Source organism: Eretmochelys imbricata, chromosome 18 (genome assembly GCF_965152235.1).
Source record: "Eretmochelys imbricata isolate rEreImb1 chromosome 18, rEreImb1.hap1, whole genome shotgun sequence".
NCBI lineage: Eukaryota > Metazoa > Chordata > Testudines > Cheloniidae > Eretmochelys > Eretmochelys imbricata.
This window is the reverse complement of record NC_135589.1, coordinates 4,316,639-4,341,525: the sequence shown is the minus strand read 5'-3', so window position 1 is coordinate 4,341,525 and position 24,887 is coordinate 4,316,639. Positions and strand designations below refer to the sequence as shown.

Sequence of the window (24,887 nt, the reverse complement as noted above, 5' to 3'; positions counted from 1 at the left end):
GAGTAGAAGCCATGACCCTGGTGTTCCAGTGGAATCTCCTCCACCGCTCCAAAAGCCAGCAAAAGACAGACATGCTTGAAGAGTGGTATTTCATGAGAGGGATCCCTGAAGAGGGGTGGGGAGTGAGAGTGGGGAGATGCTGTGGAGTGCAGTCAACAGGGAATAGCTCCTCTGTTTTTTCAGAGAGGCACCTGCTCCAGAACGTGAGGCGGCAGCGCTCTTGGAACCCAAGGGTGATCTAAACAATCTGCAGATTGTACTGTTACACTGCATCCCATATTCCTCATAGTGGTATAATTATGTTATGATCATGACAATTATGATGCACCTTGTACAAAGTGTATCAAGTGAGGTGTCTATTGAAAAGTTATGATTTGCTGACTATGATTATCCTATGTGTGCATGTATCATTTTTGTATCTGAAATTATGAATATTGACTATGTATCTGTATTTCAAATGTGCTTCCTCTGGGTAACACCCACAACTAGCCTTTCAGGTACAACAACAAGAAGCTAGAGACAGTGCTAATGGCCCATCAACAAAGACAATGGACTATGGAAAAGGCTTGTCCTCATCTGGGAATGCTTCAGCCAGCCTATGATTAATGGCTGCTATGAGTCAGCAAAGCATGCAACCAGACCACATGATACTGAATTCCATTTTGGTACCTGTATTTTTCCACAAACTGGGCTGGGAACTTGGCTTAGGACAAAGGGGTTCCAGCCCTATGGAGAGACTATAAAAGATAGGGAGTGACATCTTTTCGGGGCATAGGCGCCAACTTCCTCTCTGCCCAGTGAATGCTCGACAGCCCCCCATACCTGGCCCCACCCCTGCCCTGCTTCTTCCCACCCCTGCACCGCCCTCACCCCACCCCCATTCCACCTTTCCCCAAAGTCCCTGCCCCACCCCGCCTTTTCCCACTCCAGCCACGCCCCCCTTCCCACCCCTTTCCCCCAAATCCCCACCCCTGCCCTGCCTCTTCTCCACCTCCTCCCCTGAGTGCGCCACATCCCTGCTCCTTCCCCTCCCTCCCGCAAAGTCCTAAGCTCTGCCAAACAGCTGTTAAGTGGCAGGGGGGTGGGAAGCGCTGCGAGGGAGAGAGTGGGGATGTGGCATGCTCGCAGGGGGCGGGGGAAAGGAGGTGAGGAAGAGGGAGCTTGGCTGCCGGTGGGTTTGGAGCACCCGCTAATTTTTCCCCGTAGGTGCTCCAGCCCTGGAGCACCCATGCAGTCAGCGTTTATGTTTTGGGGCCTCATTCCCCACACAAGAGAACACCTGGAAATGCCTGAGGAACAAAGACTAAACTGGGGGAAGTGCTGGTCTTGGGTTAAAGGGATTTCTAGCCTGTATATGGAAACTTGGTGGACTGCTTGTATCATCAGTCAGGGTGAGATATTGCTGATTCAAATCCTATTAGTATATTAGGCTTAGTTTGCATTTTTGTTTAATTTCCTAGGTAACCAGCTTTGATCTGTTTGTTATCACTTATAATCACTTAAAATCTGTCTTTCTGTAGTTAGTAAACTTGTTTTATCTTAACCAGTGTGGTTTTGAGTGAAGTATCTGGGAAAATCTCAGCTCAGTTAACAAGGGCTGGTATGCATTGACCTCTCCACATCAAGGGACAAGTGAACTAGGTAATAAATTCATACCGATCGGGTTTTTGACCAGAGCAGGACAGTACAGTTCTGGGGTCCTAGGCTGGGAAGTGGGGGGTATTTTGGCTGTAGCCTCTCTATTGTTGGTTCATGCAGTGGCTGGCTAGAGCCTACATGTAACTGCAGCTGGGTGTAGTCCTGCCTGTGTGAATGCTGGTGGAAGTGTAGGACCAGGAGCAGTCTACAGCTTGTCACAGCAACACAGTGTGAGAGGGAACCCAAGCTGGTGAATCAGAGGTCTCAGTGGCATCACAGTTCCAGGTTGCACCCCGGGGGGGAAGACGACGGGGGGGACTCATCACGCGTACAATGCTCTTTGATGTGGGCCTTGCTGAGATTGAGCAAGCATCGTGTGTGGGGATTGCTCTCCCACATGACAGGGCTATGTTTAAACCCCAGTGAGGACACCACCGAGGGAAACAAACTACTACAACGAACACTTCTCTAACATGAAGGGTACTACTAACTAGATCAGGGGTAGGCAAACTATGGCCCGCGAGCCACATCCGGCCAGTCAAACCATTTAATCCGGACTCGGCTCCCGCCGGGGAGTGGGGTGGGGGGTTTGCCCTGTTCCGGCGCTCCAGCCAGGGAGTGGGGTCGGGGGCTTGCCCTGCTCTCAGTAAGCAGCTGGCATGACCCAGCCTCCAGCTCCTACATAGTACACAGAGGGGTGGCCAGGCGGCTCTGCGCGCCGCCCCGTCTGTAGGCGCCGCCCCCACAGTGCCCATTGGCCAGGAATTGCAGCCAATGGGAGCTGCAGGGGTGGTACCTGCAGTCGGGACAGCGTGCAGAGCTGCCTGGCCACGCCTTGGAGCCAGAGGGGGACACACTTCCGGGAGCTGCTTACAGTAAGCGCCGCCCAGAGCCTGCACTCAAGCCCCCACCGTGCCTCAATCCCCTGCCACAGCCCTGATCCCAATCCTGCCTTCCGAAGCCCTCGATCCCAGCCCAGAGCCCCGGTTGTATCCCAAGCCCCTCATCCTCAGCCCCACCCCAGAACCTGCACCCCTAGCCAGAGCCCTCCCCCATCAGCCTGCCCCATCCCTGATCCCACTCCTGCCCTCTGAACCCCTTGGTCCCAGCCTGAAGCCCCCTCCTGCACCTCAAACCCCTCATTCCCGTCACACCCGAGCCCTCATCCGCCCCCACACTCCAACCTGGAGCCCCCTCCCACACCCTGCACTCATTTCTGACCCCACCCCAGAGCCTGCACCCCCTCCCACCTCCCTACTCCCAATTTCATGAGCATCCTGCAAAGGAAAGACGATCATATTTAGATATGATAAGTATCAATGCTATTTTCTTCACTGTTCTTGTTCGAAGGAGGAATTGTTCCTGGACCATTTCATTGCTGCTAGCAGTAAGCAGCAGCATTTTTACCCTCCCTAGGGAGAGGGGGTTGGCCCTAAGCCTCATCAAACCAGTTTCATGCTGTGTTAACAGAGTGGTGCTTTAACTCTTGGGGTGCTAGGTCAAATTCTCAAGAGGCCCAAGAGCCCAGCAGCGAGAGAAGGTTTGGAAATGTCCAAGGAGAGCTTCAGCAAAAGTTAGCAGAGGCCTTTCCACTGCAATGACCTCCCAAGACCTTGAGCACCATCTCCTGGCCATTCTTGGATTCAGGGTTAATTTAAGGGTCTTCGATTTGCTTGGATTCAGGGTTAATTTAAGGGTCTTCGATTTGCTTCTGACTTAAAATCCCCAGGGACAGACAGCCTGAGCATGTGCATGCCTGAGGGAGAGATTCAGAGGTAGGAGCACATCACTACACTGTGCAGCATTTCAGCGACATCATCATCCGTCACCCACAAACTCATGCTGCAGAATATCTGCTTCTCTGGGCCTTTGCTCTCAGCAAGGAAAATGGCATCTTGGCCATTTGCTCACATCCTTCAAGTTGAAATAGGGGCATCAAGCAAGGTGATTGGCAAGGAAAGCTTGGACTATTTAACAACAGTCTCAGGCTAGTGGTTGCAAGGAACCAGCACAGGATGCTGTTGAAAAGCCAGGATCTGTTCATCTTCTGCTCTTGTGTGGCTCTGGGCAGTATGATTACATGGGTATAGCTCACCGTGGGGGCTCGGCCCATGAGGATCACTGTTCAGTATGTAAATGGTGCAGTGGCAGAGTTCAACCTTCTGGCATGAGGAAAAGAAAGATAAATGCTACTACTTCCCTCTGAGCTGCAGGAACCCCGCATCCATCTACTCGCACTTCGTAATGGGTTCAGCAAACCATTAATTATCAGATTATATTTTAGGAAACTGCAGATAAGAACGCTTTGTGAAATTTATTCTTAAAGGGGCCATTACACAGCAATGAAGGTTTTGCATTGTGCTGGCACAGACAGCGAGCTTTATGCAAGGTATCTGAAAGCGTTTCACAAAGCCATGTATTGTGTGCTGCAGGGGAATGGCTGTGTACAATTCTGGCAACCATTATGTGCTCAAAGAGAAATATTTGCATGAGCGCCAATTCATCGGTAATAGTATTAAACGCCTGAGAAATGATGGGCCACAGCACTCAGATTAGCTGCTTCTCTCTTCAAACACTGCAGCTTCACCTGCACTAGAGGAGGCAGGGAGATCTTGCGGCTTTGTCATCTTACAAAGAGGCTACAAGCTGTAGCTGTCCAGCTGTGGGTCTGACCCTACTACTTAGTGTAGGGCATGAACTGTTCTGATAGCCTTGGAAGTGATTTGGCCAGGATTAGGCTCTGCCTACACAAGGCATTGCTAACCCTTGCTGGAGACAGGTTAATGGAGCCAGCTGCAGATATTAGGGGCTATCGGAGGCTAGTGTTTTTTGACTTTGGGTTAGAGCTTCCTGTATACCATTTTAAAAGTTGTGCAATGCTGAGGGGGATGCAAGATGTGGGATGGATGGACAGCCAGCTTTCCTAGGAGGACTCGGCCTGAGAAAGGCAAGGGCCACTTGCTGAAATCCTACAAGGCTCCAAGTAGTCCCCAAGTTAGCAAGATTGGTGCTTAACGGTCCTGACTAAAGGAGAGAATGAGGCTGGGCCATTCCCACCTGCTTAGCAGCCACTTTCTGAATAACAGACAGCTAATTAGATATGCTACATCTGCTGAGAGAGGTAACCCAACATCCTGTAACTGTGCACAATGGTTTGTCCCACGTGCTTGATCCTGAGACCCTACAGCTGCCAGCCCCAGACACCTTATTTTCATTCCCATGACTAAGCTTTGGATTTCCCTTTGTCAGGTTAAGACAGACACTTAGGGCAATGCCCCTGAAACTTCAGCTTGAGCAGAGATCCAAGGGGAGGGCCCAGCTGCAGCCAAATTTTCTATGAGTATGTCTGGGCATCAGAGCTCAAGCCCAGTCATGTACACGGTTGTTCTTAGTGCTGTAGAGTGAACCCTGTGACCTTGAGTCTGTAGACCCAGGCTCTAAGACTTGCTGCCAGGGGTTTAAAATGCAGTGTAGACACATCAGAGGCCTCAAGAGCAGTGTAGCATGTGAGAGGGGGCAAGAGAAGAAATGAAGCAGTGTACCAGAAGCTGCCTTATCCACACAGATCTATGCTCTCGCAAATATCGTGTGTGTCCATGTACAGCCTTTATACTCTCTGATTTCTCCATAAGCATCTGTCACCAGCACCCCAACATAGCTGAGAGCAGCGCTCAGTCTGGTTCTTGATTATTGAACGGGCAGCCCCTAACTCTTTCTATGACTGAATGAAATTCCCTCCATCTCCCTCTTCTGCTCCCCACACATGCTTGTGCAGAGCCTTTGCTTAGCTGTGCTCCATCTCTCTTTTCCTATTACTCAAACCTGGGCTGGAAGGGACATGTGGCCCGCTCCCTCAGAACCAAAAGCTGCTGCCCACCGCCCCTGCTAGGGAAGGACGCCATCCTGGATCCATGACTTCCAAGCAGGGTGAGTACTGCCAATCTCTCACATTCTCACACGTGCTGGGCCTGCAGTGTGTGTCACTTCTTTTGCCAGTCTCATATATCCCAGTTTTTTGCTGCAAAAAACCAGAATTTCACTGCCAGAGCAGCACACCTTGGTACGTACAGCCGATAAGCCAGCTTGGTGGTTTCCCCTCCAAGTGCTCTCAGCCATGCCTCACTTAGCCTCTTCACAAATCAGAGTTACTTTGTCATCAAACAAGTCCTCCATAGTCACTGCCACCAGCTCCGAGCCAGCTTGGTTAGTTTGGGGATCTGGCAATGTCACAAAGAATTGGGAGTCAGCAAGCTGGGCTTCATCCAAGGTGATCATCTGCTCAGCTGCTTCTCCTTGCTCCGATGTCTGAATCACCTGAATGAGAGAGTCAAGGAGACACTTAGAGCATGCTTTCCTCTAAATTGCTCCAACGTCTGCATCATTCATTCTCGGCCCAAGCTCTAATGATAACATTTACTTTCACGCCAGAGGACTGCAATTACAATACGCATGAGCCTAATGGGAAACTCCAAGCTGCACGCACCAGTGATGCAAAAGAGAAGTCAGGCAAGCAATTTCAATATTTCTCTTCACAAAGCTGCTATAATTTAGCACCATATGCAGTCTTGGATCATAAAGATTCTATGATAACACACGAGTGGAACACCATCCCAGGGAATCTCACACACCGGGCTCCCACATCCAAAGAGTTATTCTCTACTGATAGCGTCAATATTAAAGGGACAGTATGGGGTTCCAGGCTTAATTTGGCCTTCTACAAAATAGTTATAATCTAACGGGGAATGTCATCTGGATTCCAATAGATTCTTCCTTTGAGTAATCAGTCTGCTCCACACATCTCGCCAACACCTCTGTCTGAGTTCCCCGAGAGCATGGGTGAGAATGGGAGTCTGGGTCTGTGGAATGGAAAGCGTGGAGGTAAAGGGCTGTTCATGATGGGGAACCAATTCAGTTTGAACAAAGCCTCAGCACTTTCTGCTTACCCAAACCCTGACTGATGTTAAAGTATTAATATACTGACAGGGCTCCCTCCTTCCTCCCCACCAAACCAGTCACACCCCTGTGTTTTGCATACCAGAGCCCAGGGAGCTCCAAGCAGCCTAAGGACCTATCAGACATGGGGCTCACTGGAGTCACGCTTTTTTGCGGGGGAGCTGTGGAGCAGGAGTGGAAGTAGGGGAGCTGGGGATGCCCACCAATGCAGAGAATAATGGGGCTAGGAGGAGGCAGGGGAGGAAGGAGAGGGATGGACCCCTCAACCCTTAGTAGGGGAAGCTGAAGTGGATGGGAACCTGGGAGGCAGTGACCAGGAGATGGTCGAGTTCAGGATCCTAACACAAGGAAGAAAGAAGAGCAGCAGAATACGGACCCTGGACTTCAGAAAAGCAGACTCTGACTCCCTCAGGGAACTGATGGGCAGGATCCCCTGGGAGAATAACAGGAGGGGGAAAGGAGTCCAGGAGAGCTGGCTGTATTTTAAAGAAGCCATATTGAGGTTACAGGGACAAACCATCCCGATGTGTCAAAAGAATAGTAAATATGGCAGGCGACCAGCTTGGCTTAACAGTGAAATCCTTGCTGATCTTGAACACAAAAAAAGATTACAATAAGTGGAAGATTGGACAAATGACCAGGGAAGAGTATAAAGATATTGCTCGGGGATGCAGGAGTGAAATTAGGAAGGCCAAATCACACCTGAAGTTGTAGCTAGTAAGAGATGTTAAGAGTAACAAGAAGGGTTTCTTCAGGTATGTTAGCAACAAGAAGAAAGTCAAGGAAAGTGTGGGCCCCTTGATGAATGAGGGAGGCAACCTAGTGACAGAGGATGTGGAAAAAGCTAATGTATTCAATGCTTTTTTTGCCTCTGTCTTCACGAACAAGGTCAGCTCCCAGACTGCTGCGCTGGGCAACACAGCATGGGGAGTAGGTGACCAGCCCTCTGTGGAGAAAGAAGTGGTTCGGGACTATTTAGAAAAGCTGGACGAGCACAAGTCCATGGGGCTGGATGCGCTGCATCAGAGGGTGCTGAGGGAGTTGGCGGATGTGATTGCAGAGCCATTGGCCATTATCTTTGAAAACTCATGGCGATCGGGGGAAGTCCCGGACGACTGGAAAAAGGCTAATGTAGTGCCCATCTTTAAAAAAGGGAAGGAGGAGGATCCTGGGAACTACAGGCCAGTCAGCCTCACCTCAATCCCTGGAAAAATCATGGAGCAGGTCCTCAAGGAATCAATCCTGAAGCACTTAGAGGAGAGGAAAGTGATCAGGAATAGTCAGCATGGATTCACCAAGTGCAAGTCATGCCTGACTAATCTAATTGCCTTCTATGACGAGATAATTGGCTCTGTGGATGAGGGGAAAGCGGTGGACATGTTGTTCCTTGACTTTAGCAAAGCTTTTGACACGGTCTCCCACAGTATTCTTACCAGCAAGTTAAAGAAGTATGGGCTGGATGAATGGACTATAAGGTGGATAGAAAGCTGGCTAGATTGTCGGGCTCAACGGGTAGTGATCAATGGCTCCAAGTCTAGTTGGCAGCCAGTATCAAGTGGAGTGCCCCAGGGGTCGGTCCTGGGGCTGGTTTTGATCAATATCTTCATAAATGATCTGGAGGATGGTGTGGATTGCACTCTCAGCAAGTTTTCAGATGACCCTAAACTGGGAGGAGAGGTAGATATGCTGGAGGCTAGGGACAGGGTACAGAGGGCCCTAGACAAATTGGAGGATTGGGCCAAAGGAAATCTGATGAGGTTCAACAAGGACAAGCGCAGAGTCCTGCACTTAGGATGGAAGAATCCCATGCACCGCTACAAACTAAAGACCGAATGGCTCGGCAGCTGTTCTGCAGAAAAGGACCTAGGGGTTACAGTGGACACGAAGCTGGATATGAGTCAACAGTGCGCCCTTGTTGCCAAGAAGGCCAATGGCATTTTGGGATGTATATGTAGGGGCATTGCCAGCAGATTGAGGGACGTGATCGTTCCCCTGTATTCGACATTGGTGAGGCCACATCTGGAGTACTGTGTCCAGTTCTGGGCCCCACACTACAAGAAGGATGTGGAAAAATTGGAAAAAGTCCAGCGGAGGACAACAAAAATGATTAGGGGACTGGAACACATGAGTTATGAGGAGAGGCTGAGGGAACTGGGATTGTTTAGTCTGCAGAAGAGAAGAATGAGAGGGGATTTGATAGCTGCTTTCAACTACCTGAAAGGGGGTTCCAAAGAGGATGGATCTAAACTGTTCTCAGTGGTAGCAGATGACAGAACAAGGAGTAATGGTCTCAAGTTGCAGTGGGGGAGGTTTAGGTTGGATATTGGGAAAAACTTTTTCACTAGAAGGATGGTGAAACACTGGAATGCGTTACCTAGGGAGGTGGTGGAATCTCCTTCCTTAGATATTTTTAAGGTCAGGCTTGACAAAGCCCTGGCTGGGATGATTTAGTTGGGGATTGATCCTGCTTTGAGCAGGGGGTTGGACTAGATGACCTCCCGAGGTCCCTTCCAACCCTGATATTCTATGATTCTATCAACAGAGGCATTTCAACTTTGGGAGCTTATTCCAGCCTCCCCTACATGAGGTTTGCCTGGCACTCATGGTGACTGCCAGTGACTGGAGGAATCAGTTACCTGCACAAGCTGGGCAGTGGTGGCCTGGCATTCCGTGAACGTCACCTTTGGGTGCTCAGCGCTGTAATGACTCTGCAGCTGCTCCCGAGTAGTGAAAAGCTCCCCACACAGCCCACAAGTGAAGGTGCTCTCTATCTGCTTAAAGTGCTCTGTGGTGATATGGTGCTGCAGGGCCCCCGGGAAGCGGAAGGAGGCCATGCAGTACAAGCAGCGAAATGGCTGGGTCCCTGTGTAAGAGACATGGAGAAAGCATCACTCTGAGTGGAACATACTGGAGGAGCAGAGAGCCAGGGCTGGGGTAGGCATGGGAGGAAGGAGTGTGATGCTGGAGACAATGAGGAGCAGTGTGTGAGAGGCTCTGCAATGAGCCGCACAGTGGTGTGTGCAGGGGTGGGACACTGAATACGATGGTGAGGGATCCTGCCCGCACTTTGTGATGCACTAAGGCGTGGATTGTTGTGGGGGTTTGGTTTTATCTTGCCCATCTGCCTCTCACCCACAGCTCTCTCCACCCCCTTCTGCATCACAGCCTCCATCCCGCTCTCCCCTGCACTGATTCAATTGCCTCTTCCTGTTACCCTCACCCCTCTACAGCTCCCACCAGCTCCCGCCTTCTCTTCCCATCTCCTTCCACCAGTTCAAATCCAGATCCTATATCCACACTCCCCTTCTCACCTCGGGAGATATTTGCCCCAAACTTGGCCCTCCCTCCATCCCCCAACCTCTCTACCTGCCAACCCCATCCCTGCCACCACCTCCACCCCTCATACCCATCTCTCGCTTTCCCCCTTCTCTTGCTGTCTCTGGAACACCCACTCCAACTCCACCAAGATCTCAGCCATCCATGACCTCTTTTTACCTCGCTCTCTCCAGCTCCTGGCTCTCACACAGACCTGGATCCCTTCAACTTGATACTGCCTCTACAGCTGCCCTCTTTCTCTCATACTCCTTGCCCTGTATCAGACTGTGGTGGGGCTGTTGGGCTTCTCCTCTCCCATTACTACTGCTGCCAACCTCTCCCTCCTCACTCCTTCTCCTCATTTGAGCAGTCCTGCATCCGACCCTTCTCTCCTCTCCCCTGCCACGCTGCTGTCATCTATGATCTACCAGCCTTCCTCTCCAATCTCAACTCATACATTCATAGAACATAGGGCCAGAAGGGACCACTGTGATCAGGTAGTCTGACCTCCTGCACAACACGGGCCATAGGACTGCCCTGAATTAATTCCTGTTTGAACTAGAGCAGATCACTTAGAAAAAACTTCCAATTTTGATTTAAAAAGACCATTGCAAGATCTGCCTTCACAACGCTCAGCCCCAGCTCACCCCCAACATCTGCTTCCTCCACTTCTGCTCCAGCGTGTCTTGGGCCAAATTCCTGCAACCAAAGTGACTTTCTCCACTACATATTTGTTCTCTCCTCCGTCAATTCCGCCATCTTCCTAGCTAAACACATTCCTTCTCCAACCTAACTGAACACCATGTCCTCTATCCCAGCCGCGTTTTCTGTCACCTTTGACTCATTCCTCCCTCCTTGTCCTGCCTCCACTTCAGTTTCTACATGGGAACTTGCTGATTTCTTCCATGAGAAAATTGACAAAATATGACAGTGACCTTCCCCCTCCCCTCAGCTTGCCTTCCCTTCCCGCCTCCCCAACTACAACATTCTCCTCCTCTGCTCACAGACACAGAAGTTTCTCATCTGCTCTCCTCCTCCAACCCCTCGACTTGCCCCACTGACTCCATCCCATTTCCTGATCTCCCTCACACCCTCCCTTATTCTTCTCCTTAAACTCTCATTCTCCTCTCTCATTCCCCTCACAAGACAAACATGCTTTAGTTTCTCCCATCTTAAAAACACACCCTTGATCCCACCTACCTCACAAACTAGTGCCCCATCTCCCTCCTTGCTCTCTACAATCACTGTATGGAACTGGAAAAGTGGAACTCCACTCCAGAACCTCTCCACAGTAGCTTCCTCCCCTTCAGCTCTACTGAAACTGCTCTCATCAAAGTCTCCAGTGTCCCCCTTTTAGCCAAATCTCAGAACCAGTCCTCTATCCTCATCCTCCCTGACCTGCCAGTTACCTTTGACACCACTGACCATGCTATTCTTCTTGAAATCATCTTCTCCCTTGGCTTCCCTGACTGTCCTCTCCTGGTTCTCCTTGTACTTCTCTAATTCCTCCTTCAGCATGTCCTAGGAGGATCCTCCTCATACCCCACCCCAGCTGTCTTGTGGTGCTATCACAAGGCTCTGTCTTTATCCCCTTCTCCTCTCCCTTTACAACTCATCTGTGGATAATCTCATCTGCAAACACAAATTCAACTACCATCTCTATGTTGAGGGCTCACAGATCTACTTCGCTACTCCAGACCGGTCTCCTTCTGTCCTAACTAAAATCTTGGCCTGCCTCTCTTACATCCCCTTATGGATGTCTAGCCATTAACTGAGGCTCAAACAGAGCTCTTAATCTCCCCAGCCCTCCAAACCTTTCCCCTACCTCCTTTCTTGATTACTGTGGACAACTATCCAACCTAGCTTGTCACACAGGCCCATAACTTGGGCATCATCTGTGACTTTGAATGCACTCTAGGGCCTCACATCCAAGCTATGTCTAAATCTTGCAGATTCTTCTTCCATCACATCCTTAAGATACGGCCTTTCCTATCCATCCACACAGCTACATCTCTCCTCCGGGCTCTCATCTCATGTCTTGATTACTGCAAGATGCTTCTCTCTTGGGCCTTGACAAAGGCAACCTTGCCTCACTCCTATCCATTCAGAATGCTGCTGCAAGGATCATTCTCTTAGCTCGCTACACGGACCATGACATCCCCCCTGCCTTTTGGGTCCCTCCACGGGCTCCCTCTTCTCTACCGTACCATACATAAGCTATTTGTATTCACTTTCGAGACCCTTCACAGCCTATCCCCACTCTACCTATCATCTCTCATTCACTATTGAGATGTTGACTCCCACCTCTAATTGGCTCGTGATGCCAGCCTCCATCACCCACTTGTTAAATTTTCAAACAAGAACCTTTGTGCTTTCTCCTACACTGCCCCTCATGTCTGGGAGGCGCTCCCCATAAACACCAACAAAGCCACTTCATTAGCCTTCTTCACATCCCTCCTTCAAACTCGCCTTTGCCATGATGCCTACAAAACACTCGACAACAGTTAGGCTGCTGGTGAGCTGAGTCCGCTGGTGCTGACCAGTAGTGTCTGACTGTTTCCTTGTACTCCCCCTTCTGTTCAGTAGCCATCTGTTGTCTTATATTTAGATTGCAAGCGCTCTGGGGCAAGGGCTATTTGTTCTGGGTTTGTACAGTACCTAGCACAATGGGGGCCTGGTCCATGACACAGGTTCCCTAGGTGCTATGGGAATACAAATAACAATAAAAAAAGACCTGAGTGCCTGCACTTGACATGGACCTGCAGCAGAGCCAGCGTGGGGAAAAGCTCATTACACTTCTCACACTCATGGAACTTCACATCTGAAAAGAAGAGCATGGGGAGAGGTGTGGGCTCAAAGTTCCTTCCAGATCAGACAGTCACTGTGGACCAGGGCTCCCGACCTAGACAGACACCATTTCTCAAGGGGCCATGGCAGCAAGAGCCCATCTCACTACAGTAACAAGAAGCATCTTAGGAGAGATGACTTAGCAAAGGGAAGTTGTTACAGAACGAGTTAATCACACAGAAGGTATGTCTACACTGCAATTAAACATCCACGGCTTGCCTGTGTCAGCTGACTTGGGCTCGGGCTGTGGAGCTGTTTAACTGTGGTGTAGATGTCCAGACCTGATCTGGAGCCCAGGCTCTGGGACCCTCCCTGCTCATGAGGCCCTAGCTCCAGCCCAAGCCCGAATGTCTACCCTGCAATTAAACAGTCCCGTAACCCGAGCCCTGCAAGCCTGAATTACCTAACACGGGCCAGCTGCGGGTGTTTAATTATAGTGTAGACATTCCTAGAGAGGGGACTCACTGGAGGAGACTGGTTTGATGGGATATAGTGAATTTTAGTGCTGTCTCAGGAGACTGCTGTGCACAATCCTGCCAGGTTAGGGCTATTCATGCAGCTCACTTCGAACTCCACAGCACTGGCTCCCCAGAGCACACAGTGCTGGATTCTTACCTGCATGTTCTGCCTTGACGTGCTTCTTGTGAGCAGTAGTGCTGGAGAAGGTTTTGTCACAGGAGCTGCACTGCAGTGAGGAGAACTTGGAAGAGCGGTGATTCTGAGCTGCAAAGACATCAGGGTGATGGGTGCGGTTGTGATACCATAACCCTGACAATTGCTGTAAAGATATAAAGCAAACCATGTTACAATGGCAAAGCTGTTCCACAGGGTAATGTGACAGCAACAGGCTGTGGTAATAAGGCCACATGGATACAGCAGCTGTGCGCCACGGGAAGAGACACAGCAAACTGTACTGCTCATCTGATCTGATCCCAACCCACCCTGTGCCACTCAGTACAGTTGATACTTTGCTTGTGTTACTGTAACTCATTTACATCAGCAGTACAGCATCCTGAGTGGGGCTTAGAAAGCATGTGAGCTCTACTAACAAAATTCATCCCACAGCCTCTGAAAAGCTCAGCACTACTCGTTCTCTCCCATCCTCCTCACTACAGGCCCATTTGGCGCTAAATTTTCATACCTGCTGATTCACTAGGGAGCCATTTGCAAAATGGGGAATTCTATTCTAACGGATCTTAGCAGCCAAGAAGGCTAGAAACTTTATATTGAAGCCAAAGCTCAGATTCTGGGGAGTCCAGGGCAGGAGTTTATCTAGATCTTTGCAACTGGCACATTTTCAGAGCCTACAGATTTCTATTGTCCTTGTTTGTACGCCTCCTTTCTTTCTACTGGTCACAAGACTACCCCTGCTCTGAACAACGAGTCGTCTTGTTCCTTTTGCAATGGAGGCATTGCCCTGTGTGAGTGTCTAATTGCACACTGTCAGTGAGTGGTTTCTCTGAAAAGCAACATGCAATGGGGTATGCTGGAGGGGTGGGATAACACGTGCATTAGGGTACTTGGGATGTTGGGGTAACATGTGCACTAAGCCCAGCCCACCTGATAGGCTTTGTCACAAATCTCACAGCTGAATGGCTTTCCTCCAACATGGGTCACCATGTGGCGCTCCAGGAGGGATGGAGCACTGAAGACTTTCCCACAGGTAGTGCAGGGATGGTACTCCCTGGAGTGGGCCTCATGAATGTGCTTGCGATGCTCCTGCAGGGTGGGGAAGCTCATCCGACATTTCTTACAATCATACGGATCCTCAATATCTGCTCCCACAAAGAGGTGGTGAAAAGCCGGGGGGGAGGAGAGAGGAAGACAGACAGATCAAGAAGAAAAGAAATGAGAAGAGGCAGAAGAAAGAGGGGAGCAAGAGAGGAAAAGAAATGCTAGTTATTTCCAGGCAATAGCAAACATTTGAGTTTTAGGATCTTTGCAGGTAAGTACTATTCCCCTCTTTCTTCCCCCGTCACTTACAGTGATGAAGATTCCCAGTTGGTTCTTTGTAGCCCCACTTTCCCTTGGCCTGTGCTGTTAGACGGTGCTGTTGTTTCCTTGAGAAGATCCCACCCCTACCTCCACCATGTAAAGTTTAACAGCCTTTTCCTTTCCAGGAGGGAAAGTACCACCATGGAAGCACCAGTGAAAGACCAGACTGCAGTCCTTCATAGCGCCCATGAAGCTCCAGGACACCAGGACTGCCCCTTGCATTGCCTGGCAGAGCAAGGACTGCTGTGGTCTGGAACATCAAGCACTTGAACATGGCATTGCCCCTTCATCTCTGCCTCTCAGTCACATTCTGATGGCCATTTGTTTAAGGAGCTCCAACAGCTCTGTTCTGCCTTATGGGAAGGACTCTATTTGAGGCATGGCAGGACTCAGATACTCACTGTGGAAGGTGCGCAGATGGATGGAGAGCCCATTAGCCTGCCTGAATCCTTTCCCACACTCCCTGCAGACATATGGCTTATCTCCGGTGTGAGTCCTCACATGACGAGACAGCTCAATGGACTGGGCGAATACCGCATCACAGTACTGGCAGGCATACATCTTCCCTGCAGTGAGAGCCAAGATCAGAGGCTGGAACTTCTCCAGCTGGCCCTGACAAGGGGGACAGGATTTCTGGACATCATAAGCTCACTTCTCAGGAAAGGAGGCCGGAGGTTACGGAACACAAAAGCTCTCATGTGAGCAAGGTGTCGGTTCCAAGACAAACTTCCAGACAAAAGCAGTCCTTCCCAAAGACGCTGGCATCAGAACCACAAAACCTTGTGTGCAAAAGGTGAGCTCTCTCTGACTATAAACACAGACAATACCATACATGCAGCTACAATGCAGACCGTTTAACTACTAGCTGTTCTATAGACACAGTTTTATTATTGTAAAACATCTATGCTGTGCCACAAGTTTGCAATGTGCTTTACAAACATAGCAACACGTTCTCTGCTCAGAGGAGCTTACAAGCTTCCACGAGACAAGGAAACACACCCAAGGCAGCAGTCTGTCAGGGATGGTCTAGAAAATACTTAGTCCTGCCATGAATGCAGGGGACTGGATTAGATGACTGCTCGAGGTCCCTTCCAGTCCTATGATTCTATGATTCTGTGAGGGAGGATGTAGGAAGCATTGATGAGTAGAGTGAGGTAGAATATTTCTACTGAAACATTTTCCAGTCTAACGTGCAATTTCCTTGAAATTTAAATGTTTTGGAAAAACAGTTTGATTTTTATATTTTTCAGTGACAAAAATTAAAATGAAGCAAAATTTTTTCATTTAATTTAATTTTTCAAAACCTTCCAAAAATGGGTTTTGATTTTGGGGTTCCCCTCACCTTCTCCCCATTTCCTACTTTTTGTACCTTTTTTCCAGAAGGGAAAAAGAGGAAGGAAGCTTTTTGGTTTGTTTTTTTTAAGAAGAGAGACAGAGAAAAAAGGAATAATTTTTTTTTTTTTTTTAAAAGCAGGAACTTTTTCAGTTTTCGAAAACCAAAATGGAAACGTGTTGTGTTTGGATTTGTTATCAAAATGTACCATGGGAAAATCTATTGCAGAGAAGAGGGGAAGGCAGGCTGCTTTCATAGATGAGGCCAGAAGAGATAACTATACTAGTCTGACCTCCTGCAAAGCATGGGCCATAGAACTTCCATGAATTCAATCGTGTTTGAAACAGTGAGATTGGAGGCAGAGAGGGCATCAGGCAGGCAAGGACAGCAGGGCTGTTCCAGGCAGAGATGGAAGTGCTTAGAAGGTATAAAGCTCAGAAAAGGAGGAAGAGACAAAAGGGGAAGAGAGGGGCAGAGGCCTGGGACGAGAATGGGGGGGGGGGGGTGTGTAGTGGAGGAGGAGAAAGAGACAGGGACTAGGTGGGGACAACAGTATGTGCTGCCTTCCAGGCAAGGTCTTGGAGCTTGTATGGGAGACTGTAGAAGTCAGAATGCCAACCCAGGGATTCCAGGAGTGGGTACTGAGGTCAGAGGAGTTTCACAGCTGTGGCTAGGACAGACTAGAGAAGCAGGACAGCCAGCAATAATCAAGGCAAGAGATGACCCGGGTGGGGATTGGGGTTTCAGCAGTGGGGATGGAGAGGAAAGGGCAGGTTTACCAGACAGGGAGGAGCATTGATTCAGCGAAGGACTCAATGTAGGGCTGAGGGGAGGAGTCAATAGACACTGGAGCTGTGGGCCCAGAAGACAGGAAGGGCAGTGGACACAGAGAACAAAGGCAGAGAGAGGGAACACAGGAAGGTCTGTTTCAGAGACAGAGTGAGATGGCAGCTGGGCAGTGACAGGGTGATGTTAGAGGCAGCTGGAGCTGGGGAATGATCTGCATCAACTGCTAATGTGAGTAGCTGAAACCATTGTCAGCAGATAAGGTTAGAGAAAGGCAGGCAGTCAGGGAGACAGGCACCAGCCAAGGACAAAAGCAGAGGAGCCATTACCAGGGAGGCTGAGGGAACAACCCACCAGCAAGGCAGGAGCAGTAGAGGTAGCCAGGCGTGGATGGATGAAGCCATGACCCCTCATATGTAAATACTAATATCCCATTCTGCAGCCAGGGCACCTATAGTGCGGCCATGTGCTTTAACTGCCAGGCCATGCTCCTCCTCTAAGCATACACAAAGGCACACAGGCCCTGGGGCACAACAGGGACACAATGACTCCAGCAGGCTCACCCTCAGAGTGCTTCTTCTTCGTGTGATAGGCCAGGGCGGAGGCCTGTGTAAAGGTCATGAGGCAGTGCTTGCACATGAAGGGGCGGTCTCCGGTGTGCAGCCGCAGATGGTTCTTCAGGGTGGAGTTGGCCGCAAACTTGGCACCACACTCTTCACAGGAGAAGGGCTTCTCGTCAAAGTGCTCCGTTAGCTTATGGTACTGCATTCCTGGGGGTAGGAGACCAAGGGCAGCAGTTAATGCCCGGCACAAAGGTATTTTGTACAAAAGCAATACCCCATCCCAGCCGTGACACCAGGTGACTGCCTAACTTCACATCCAAGGAGCTGATTTTCTTAGCAGCCAGCAGTCCCAAACTGCTTCCCTAGCTGCCACTTGCTGATAAGAGGAAAGAATGGCATGGCAGTGAACTCCTTCTGCCCATAGAGCAGTGTTACCCCATCCACCACGCTGAGAGCAGGGAGGCTTAGGGTAAGGGGAAAAAGAACCCAGAGCATTGAGAAGCTTTGGCCCTTTTCTTACCACCAGCTGAAGAACTGAACAGGCCATCTTGCAGTGCAATTATTTCTGGAGGCCTTTTTAAATTGCCAGCAGCCCCACTTTTCCGACATAAGCTTCATGCAATGGTGGAAAAAACAATCACGCAAGAAGCTGGGGCAATCAGCAGGGCAGGTGAAATGAATTGAACTGCATTTCCCTCTCCACAGTGCAGTTCAGAGCTTCTCAATCTCCCCTAGAGTCCCCAGTGCATAAGTGAGGGAAGGGGCTCTGATTTCAGGCTATTTAATGTGTTGTCATTATGGCCATTACCCTGGTATCTAAGCACCTCTTCCCTGGCTGCTTGTGGAATCTCTCCCAGGTCTAATCCTACCTGAGGCATGAGCAAATTCTCTTCCACAGATGTCACATGTCACTGGGAGCCGCTTCTTCTTCTTTTTGGCTGTCCCTGCAGCTCCAGGCCCTCCGTGGGCTTCCAGCTGATGCTTTTCCAGCTCCTTCTTGGAGGTCTTGATCTCACTGCACTCTTTACACTGCACTTGCTTCCCCTTGGCCACACGACACCGCTTTATGTGCACCTTCAGACGGCAGTAGAAATGGAAGCTCTTATCACAGGCCTTGCAGACAAAGTTCTTCTTGGAGGGAGCTTTCTCTTGCGGCTCCTTCTGCTCCTTGGCGCTTGCACCCCCAGCCTTCTCCTCCTCCTTGTCCATAGCTTCAATCTGGGATTCACTGTTCACCTTCCATTTCCTGATTCCAGCCTTCTCCCCACTTCCCTCGGTCAGGAGCCCTGTGTGCACAACTCCAATTTCAGTGCTTACTGACAATTCCAGGTTCTCCTACTAAGAGGTGTGAATGGATGCCTGAATGTGTACAGAACATGGTCACATCTGAATGGCAGCACTTCACATTCACTTTGTGAAGGTCGCAATGACAATATCAGGTGCAAGGAAGTGGAGCATCAGGCCTGAATTTCTCTGTCAAAAATGCCAATATCTACAGAGGGTTGGATAAAGCGACAGAGCACCTGGGCAGAATTTCAAAAGAACTCAGCTCTCATTTCAGCACCAATGAGAATAACCAGAGCTGCAGGAAACTCAGCACTTCTGAAACTGCCTCCTACTCACATGAGTGAAATTACTGTGTGGGTAAAGATATGCAGGTTTGAGGCCTTTGTTATGATGGCACCCTAGTGGCACCAGAGATAAGGCAGCATTGAATTTTCCATTTAAAGTGAATACAGATCCCTTAATTGAACAGGGTAAGTCCCAGGAATCCCTCTCCATCATAGCCTGTTTCTAAGAGGACACACTAACGCTCTGGGGTGCTTCATGCTCTTCTGGGAAGACCGCTACTGGATTTAAAATCACTCATTAGTGCCCCCTTTCCAGAGATTCTAACAATTTTTCAAGCACCAGCAACAGCACAATCCCAAAAGGCACAAACTGGAAAATGTACACCAGACTCCAGCCTACAGGAACCCCCCCCGTGGTAATCAGTGTGGGGGAGGCAATACAAATATAAACAGTTATTTGGCTTCTTCATTATAGGTAGAATTCTGCAAATCTGTGGCCATGGAAACTAGTGCAGAATTCAGCCCTTGCCACAGCACGGTTCTCAGGAACTCCAGGCTGCATTTTTGAAAGTATGTTTCTAACTTTTGTGGTTATGGAGTGAACCTTGCAAATGTAAACTGAGTGTAATCAATGCAGTGTTGTCACCCTGAGTTTGTAGGCAGCCTGAAAAACAGCTGAGGGATGTTAAATACCCATGTATTTTAATGCATCATTAACTCTGAAACCTAAAGATGTCACTCTGTGGCATACTGAAAATGTAGAGAGTGTAAAATAAACTCTAAGATAAGCCTCCAGTTCACCCTCCCTTGCCAAGACAGCACCATCCATATCTCACCTCTTCCATTTCAGCCCCACTAAAGTTCCACTCTACTCCCCTCCCACAGACCAAATCTACTCCCCTGACACCAGCACAGGAAGCTTTTCCCACTCACAGCATTGAGGCTCCCTGTAGCCTTCAGCACCTTAAATCATCTTAAATAGGTTTTTGTGATTAGACAATACACACTCTTTTGGATATGCTACAGAGAACATTCTCTAAGATATGAGCAGCAAGGAACTTGGGACTTAAGATGGTCCCAGGCCCTGGCTGACTGATACGGCATCCTGGGTGAAAATCCTGACCCTACTGAAGTCAGTGGGAGTTTTGCCATTGACTTCACTGTGACCAGGATTTCACCCCCTGAATTGAACTTGCCATTGAGCTGCAATACTTATTATAGTACATAAACTACCCAAAGAATGCACAGGATGTGTATATGAGGCAGGTGCGTAAGGAAGACTCTTAGAGCCCACCTCCTGTAATCTAGGTCACTGCTTGTAAGACACCAGCAGTCGAATGTATATAGACAAGCACTCAATGAAGAAGAAATGATTACTCAAATTACAGGAACTGTAGTTCCTCAAGAATGGTTGTTCAAATATATTCCATAACCTGCCCTTCTTCCTGCTACTGCGAGGTCTGATTAAGCCTGGACTCTGTACTGGTGAAGGAACTGAGGGGCAGGTGGGGTCACCCTGCCCTTTTGCCCTTGGTTGGGAGCACCTGGACACTTAGTCCCCCAACAGCCACCTTTGGCCAACAGGTGCTGAATTCGATTGCACCAAACACTGGAATAGATGTGAACAACACATCTCAAAGAACCACCATGGCTGTAAGCTAAGCAGGAAACCCCCCTGTTTTCTGAGGTGCTCTGAGCAACCCCACACCCAGATACCTCAACAATGATTACAGGATAGACCAACCAGAACGAGCATCAGATCTTGGTGCTTCCACTATTGAGTAAAGCTGGTTGCTGCCGGACATATTTCTAGTATCAGAACACTGCTCAAAGAAGCAACAGAAGCTGCGTGTGCTCTAGCAGAGCGCACTGTCACTCTCACTGGTGGGTCTATGTGGGCTAAGAATAAGTAGAAATCCAGTTAGGAAGTCTCTGTGTTGAAATGGCCTGACCTTTCATCTGCATAAGCTATGAACAGACTGGGGAATACCCTCAATGCCTTAGTTTTATCAGTGTAAAAGGAGCACTCTGCGAACAGCTAGGGTGTGACACTTAGGTTTGCCTTTGTTTGAATGTGGTTTTGGGGAAAACACAGGTCATGTATAACCTGGTTTAGGTGGAAGTCAGAAACTATGTTCGGTATAAATTTTGGATGATGTCTTGAGGACACCCTGTCATTATTAAAAATCATATGTGGGGGCCCTGTCATTAGTACTTTTATCATCCTTACCTTCTGATGTTATTGCTACTAGAACATCTGTTCTGGTAGAAAGATGAAACAGGAAACATATAGCTGGTGGCTCAGAAGGTGGGCCCATAACCCTGCCAGTATAATAATTAGATCCCTAGCATGGGAAAGTTTTCTGTATGGAGGCTATACCCTCATACGGCCTTTTAGGAACACCTAGTCACCGTAGGGTCTGAAAAGGTGGAATACCCCTGAACTGTAGGGTGGAAAGGTGAGATGGTTGCTAGGTGGACTCTCAGAGAGCTTATCAATGACAGTAGGACTGCAGGATGCCTGGTATCAGAAGCAGAGATGGCAATAACTGGCATTATTGTGTCGAGATAGTGAATCTTTTACACTTGGCAGAGTAAGTCTCAGAGTCCTTTCTACTGTGGAGGAGAACATTTTGTATCTCAGCTGAAGAGATTCTCTGTGCTGATGTATGCCAGCCAGTATCCATGCTATGACAGACAGGGAATGTGAATCTGGATGGAGGATCTGTCCATCTGTTTGAGATATCATATCTGTATTGGAGTTTGGATGGGTCTGAGAATCAGAACAGCCTCAGCCATGCTGGCACTACCATGATCATTCTGGCTGTATGCAGCCTGCTCACTTTGAATCAATGGAACTAGAGGGTAAGCATACGTACAATAGGGCCAAATTAAGAATACACTGGGAAAAACAGCCTGAATGTTCAAACAACCACTAAACTGCATAGTCCTTGTGCTATAGGGTTGTAATATCACTACAGACTTGTGCTGGACAATACCGTTATCTTAGGTCAACCTATGAGATGGCTAACATATTTACAATATGAACACAGAAACGTACATGGATCCAGTATCATGTGAACAGCCAGGGCTGAGATAGCTCCACATGAAAGTAAATCAGTGAACATGCAATGCAGCTAACAAACAGCCTGAGTGTTTCCTGAGCAAAAGCCTAGCCCATGAAATCACATATAAAGGTAGTGGGTGAATCACTGAAGTTAGAGATGGTCAACACCTATTAAGCCAACCAATCCATGTCCCTGCTAATGTAGGAATGACCTTACAGTACATTTCCTAGTACTAGGGGACATGCATGAATCCACTAGGATCCCAAGCACACCTTTAGTGAATGCCCCATTCTAATAGTACAATACAGGGGTTGGGCAGGCAACAATTCCATGCTGTGATCTCACATTAAACCACACACAGCTCCAATTACCAGAGACTGGTGTAAGCGAACTGGAGTGGTACCTGCAGGTTTCTTACCCACATGCCCCAGCTCCTGCATCACTGGTTGTAGGCCTGGGAAAGACTCATGAACAGTGCATAACAGCTGACAGATCTTGATGGCAGGTACAGACTTCTCCTGTGCAGCGCTCAGAGCTGCTTTCAAGGAGGCCTCTGAACTCTCCTTCTGAGAAGAAATACTCAGTAGCTAAAGAAACACAAGAGAGAAGAAGTAGTCACATGGCAGACAATGTTTTTTTCATTCCTGTAATTGCTTTAGCTTGGTTTAGACCCCTGTATGAGAAACAGAAGAACATGCCTTTCGCCACAGAGCTCAGAACATAAGAACAGTCATACTGGGTCAGACCAATGGTCCATCTAGCCCAGTAACTCATTTCTGACAGCAGCAAGCGCCAGATACTTCAGAGGGAATGAACAAGCCAGGCCAATTTTGAGTGATCCATCCAGTCATCCAGTCCCAGCTTCGGGAAACTGAAAATTTGGGGATGCACAGAGCATGGGGTTGCATCCCTGACCATCTTGGCTAATAGCCATCAATAGACCTATCATGCATGAACTTCTGTAATTCTTTTTTGAACCCAGTTATACTTTTGGCCTTCATAACATCATCTCCAGGCAACAAGTTCTACAGCATGACAGTGAGTTGTGTGAAGAAGTACCTTCTCTTGTTTGTTTTAAACCTGCTGCCTATTCATTTCATTCAGTGACCCTAAGTTGTGTTATGTGAAGGGGTAAAGAATACTTGAAATAACAACCCTTTCTCCAGACCATTCATGATTTTATAGACTTCTATCAGATCCCTCAGTCGTCTCTTTTCTAAAATGAGCAGTCCCAGTCTTTTTAATCTCTCCTCCTATGGAAGCTGTTCCGCACCCCTCATCGTTTTCATAGCCCTTCTCTGCTTTTCCAATTCTAATTTATCTTTTTTGAGGCGAGACAACAAGAACTGCACACAATATTCAAGATGCGTGTGTACCATGAATTTATACAGTGGCATTATTATGTTTTCTTTCTTATTATCTGTCTCTTTCCTAATGGTTCCGAACAGCGTTCGCTTTTTTGACTGTCGCTGCATATTGAGCAGACGTTTTCAGAGAACTATCCACGATGACTCCAAGATTGCTTTCTTGAGTGGTAACAGCTAAGTTAGACCCCATCATTTCGTATGTATAGTTTGGATTATTTTTTTCCAATTACTTTGCACTTTCCAACACTGAATTTCATCTGCCATTTTGTCACCCAGTCAAGTGAGATCCCTTTGTAACTCTTTGCAGTCAGCTTTGGACTTAACTATCTTCAGTAGTTTAGTATTGTCTGCAAATTTTGTTCAGCCCTTTTTCCACATCATTTATGAATATGCTGAATAGCATGTGTCAGTACAGATCCTTGTTGCCAAGAAGACCAATGGCATTTTGGGATGTATAAGTAGGGGCATTGCCAGCAGATCGAGGGACATGATCGTTCCCCTGTATTCGACATTGGTGAGGCCCCATCTGGAGTACTGTATCCAGTTTTGGGCCCCACGCCACAAGAAGGATGTGAAGAAATTGGAAAGCGTCCAGCGGAGGGCAACAAAAATGATTAGGGGACTGGAACACATGACTTCTGAGGAGAGGCTGAGGGAACTGGGATTGTTTAGTCTGCGGAAGAGACGAATGAGGGGGGATTTGATAGCTGCTTTCAACTACCTGAAAGGGGGTTCCAAAGAGGATGGAGCTAGACTGTTCTCAGTGGTAGTAGATGACAGAACGAGGAGTAATGGTCTCAAGTTGCAGGGGGGGAGGTTTAGGCTGGATATTACGAAAAACTTTTTCACTAGGAGGGTGGTGAAGCACTGGAATGCGTTACATAGGGAGGTGGTGGAATCTCCTTCCTTGGAGGTTTTTAAGGTCAGGCTTGACAAAGCCCTGGCTGGGATGATTTAGTTGGGGATTGGTCCTGCTTTGAGCAGGGGGTGGGACTAGATGACCTCCTGAGATCCCTTCCAACCCTGATATTCTATGATTCTATGATCCTTGGAGTACCCTGCTATTTACCTCTCTTCATTGTGAAAACTGCCCATTTATTTCTACTCTTGGCTTCCTATTTTTTAACCAGTTACTGATCCAAACCTTCCCTCTTATCGCATGACGGCTTACTTTGCTTAAGAGCCTTTGGTGAGGGTCCTTGTCAAAGGCTTTCTGAAAATCAAACTACACTACATCCACTGTATCAGCCTTATGTACATGCTTGTTGACTCCCTCAAATAATTCTAATTGATTGGTGAAGCATGATTTCCCTTTACAAAAGCCACGTTCCCGCTTTCCCACATATTGTGTTCATTGGCGCGTCCAATAATTCTGTTCTTTACTATCGTTTTAATCAATTTGTCTGGTACAGAAGTCAGGCTCCCTGGCCTGTAATTGCCAGGATTGCCCC

The 24,887-nt window shown here is 48.5% G+C and overlaps 1 protein-coding gene across 3 annotated transcripts in view; it reads right to left on the bottom strand.

Annotated features, from left to right (window-relative positions):
* Positions 1-3,933: 3,933 nt before the first annotated feature.
* ZBTB40 (zinc finger and BTB domain containing 40) overlaps positions 3,934-24,887 on the bottom strand; it is an 85,595-nt gene continuing 64,641 nt past the window's right edge. Inside the window, exons 10-18 of one of the 3 annotated variants that reach the window (XM_077837172.1) lie at positions 22,488-22,656; positions 18,300-18,716; positions 17,431-17,637; positions 15,150-15,314; positions 14,314-14,528; positions 13,369-13,531; positions 12,641-12,727; positions 9,228-9,454; positions 3,934-5,952 (exon numbers count right to left, since the gene is read on the bottom strand). In XM_077837172.1, coding sequence (XP_077693298.1) covers positions 5,758-5,952; positions 9,228-9,454; positions 12,641-12,727; positions 13,369-13,531; positions 14,314-14,528; positions 15,150-15,314; positions 17,431-17,637; positions 18,300-18,716; positions 22,488-22,656 — 1,845 coding nt within the window. In that variant the 3' untranslated portion in view covers positions 3,934-5,757. The remainder of the gene's footprint in view (positions 5,953-9,227; positions 9,455-12,640; positions 12,728-13,368; positions 13,532-14,313; positions 14,529-15,149; positions 15,315-17,430; positions 17,638-18,299; positions 18,717-22,487; positions 22,657-24,887) is intronic. The other 2 variants (XM_077837173.1, XM_077837174.1) reach the window with 2 other exon arrangements.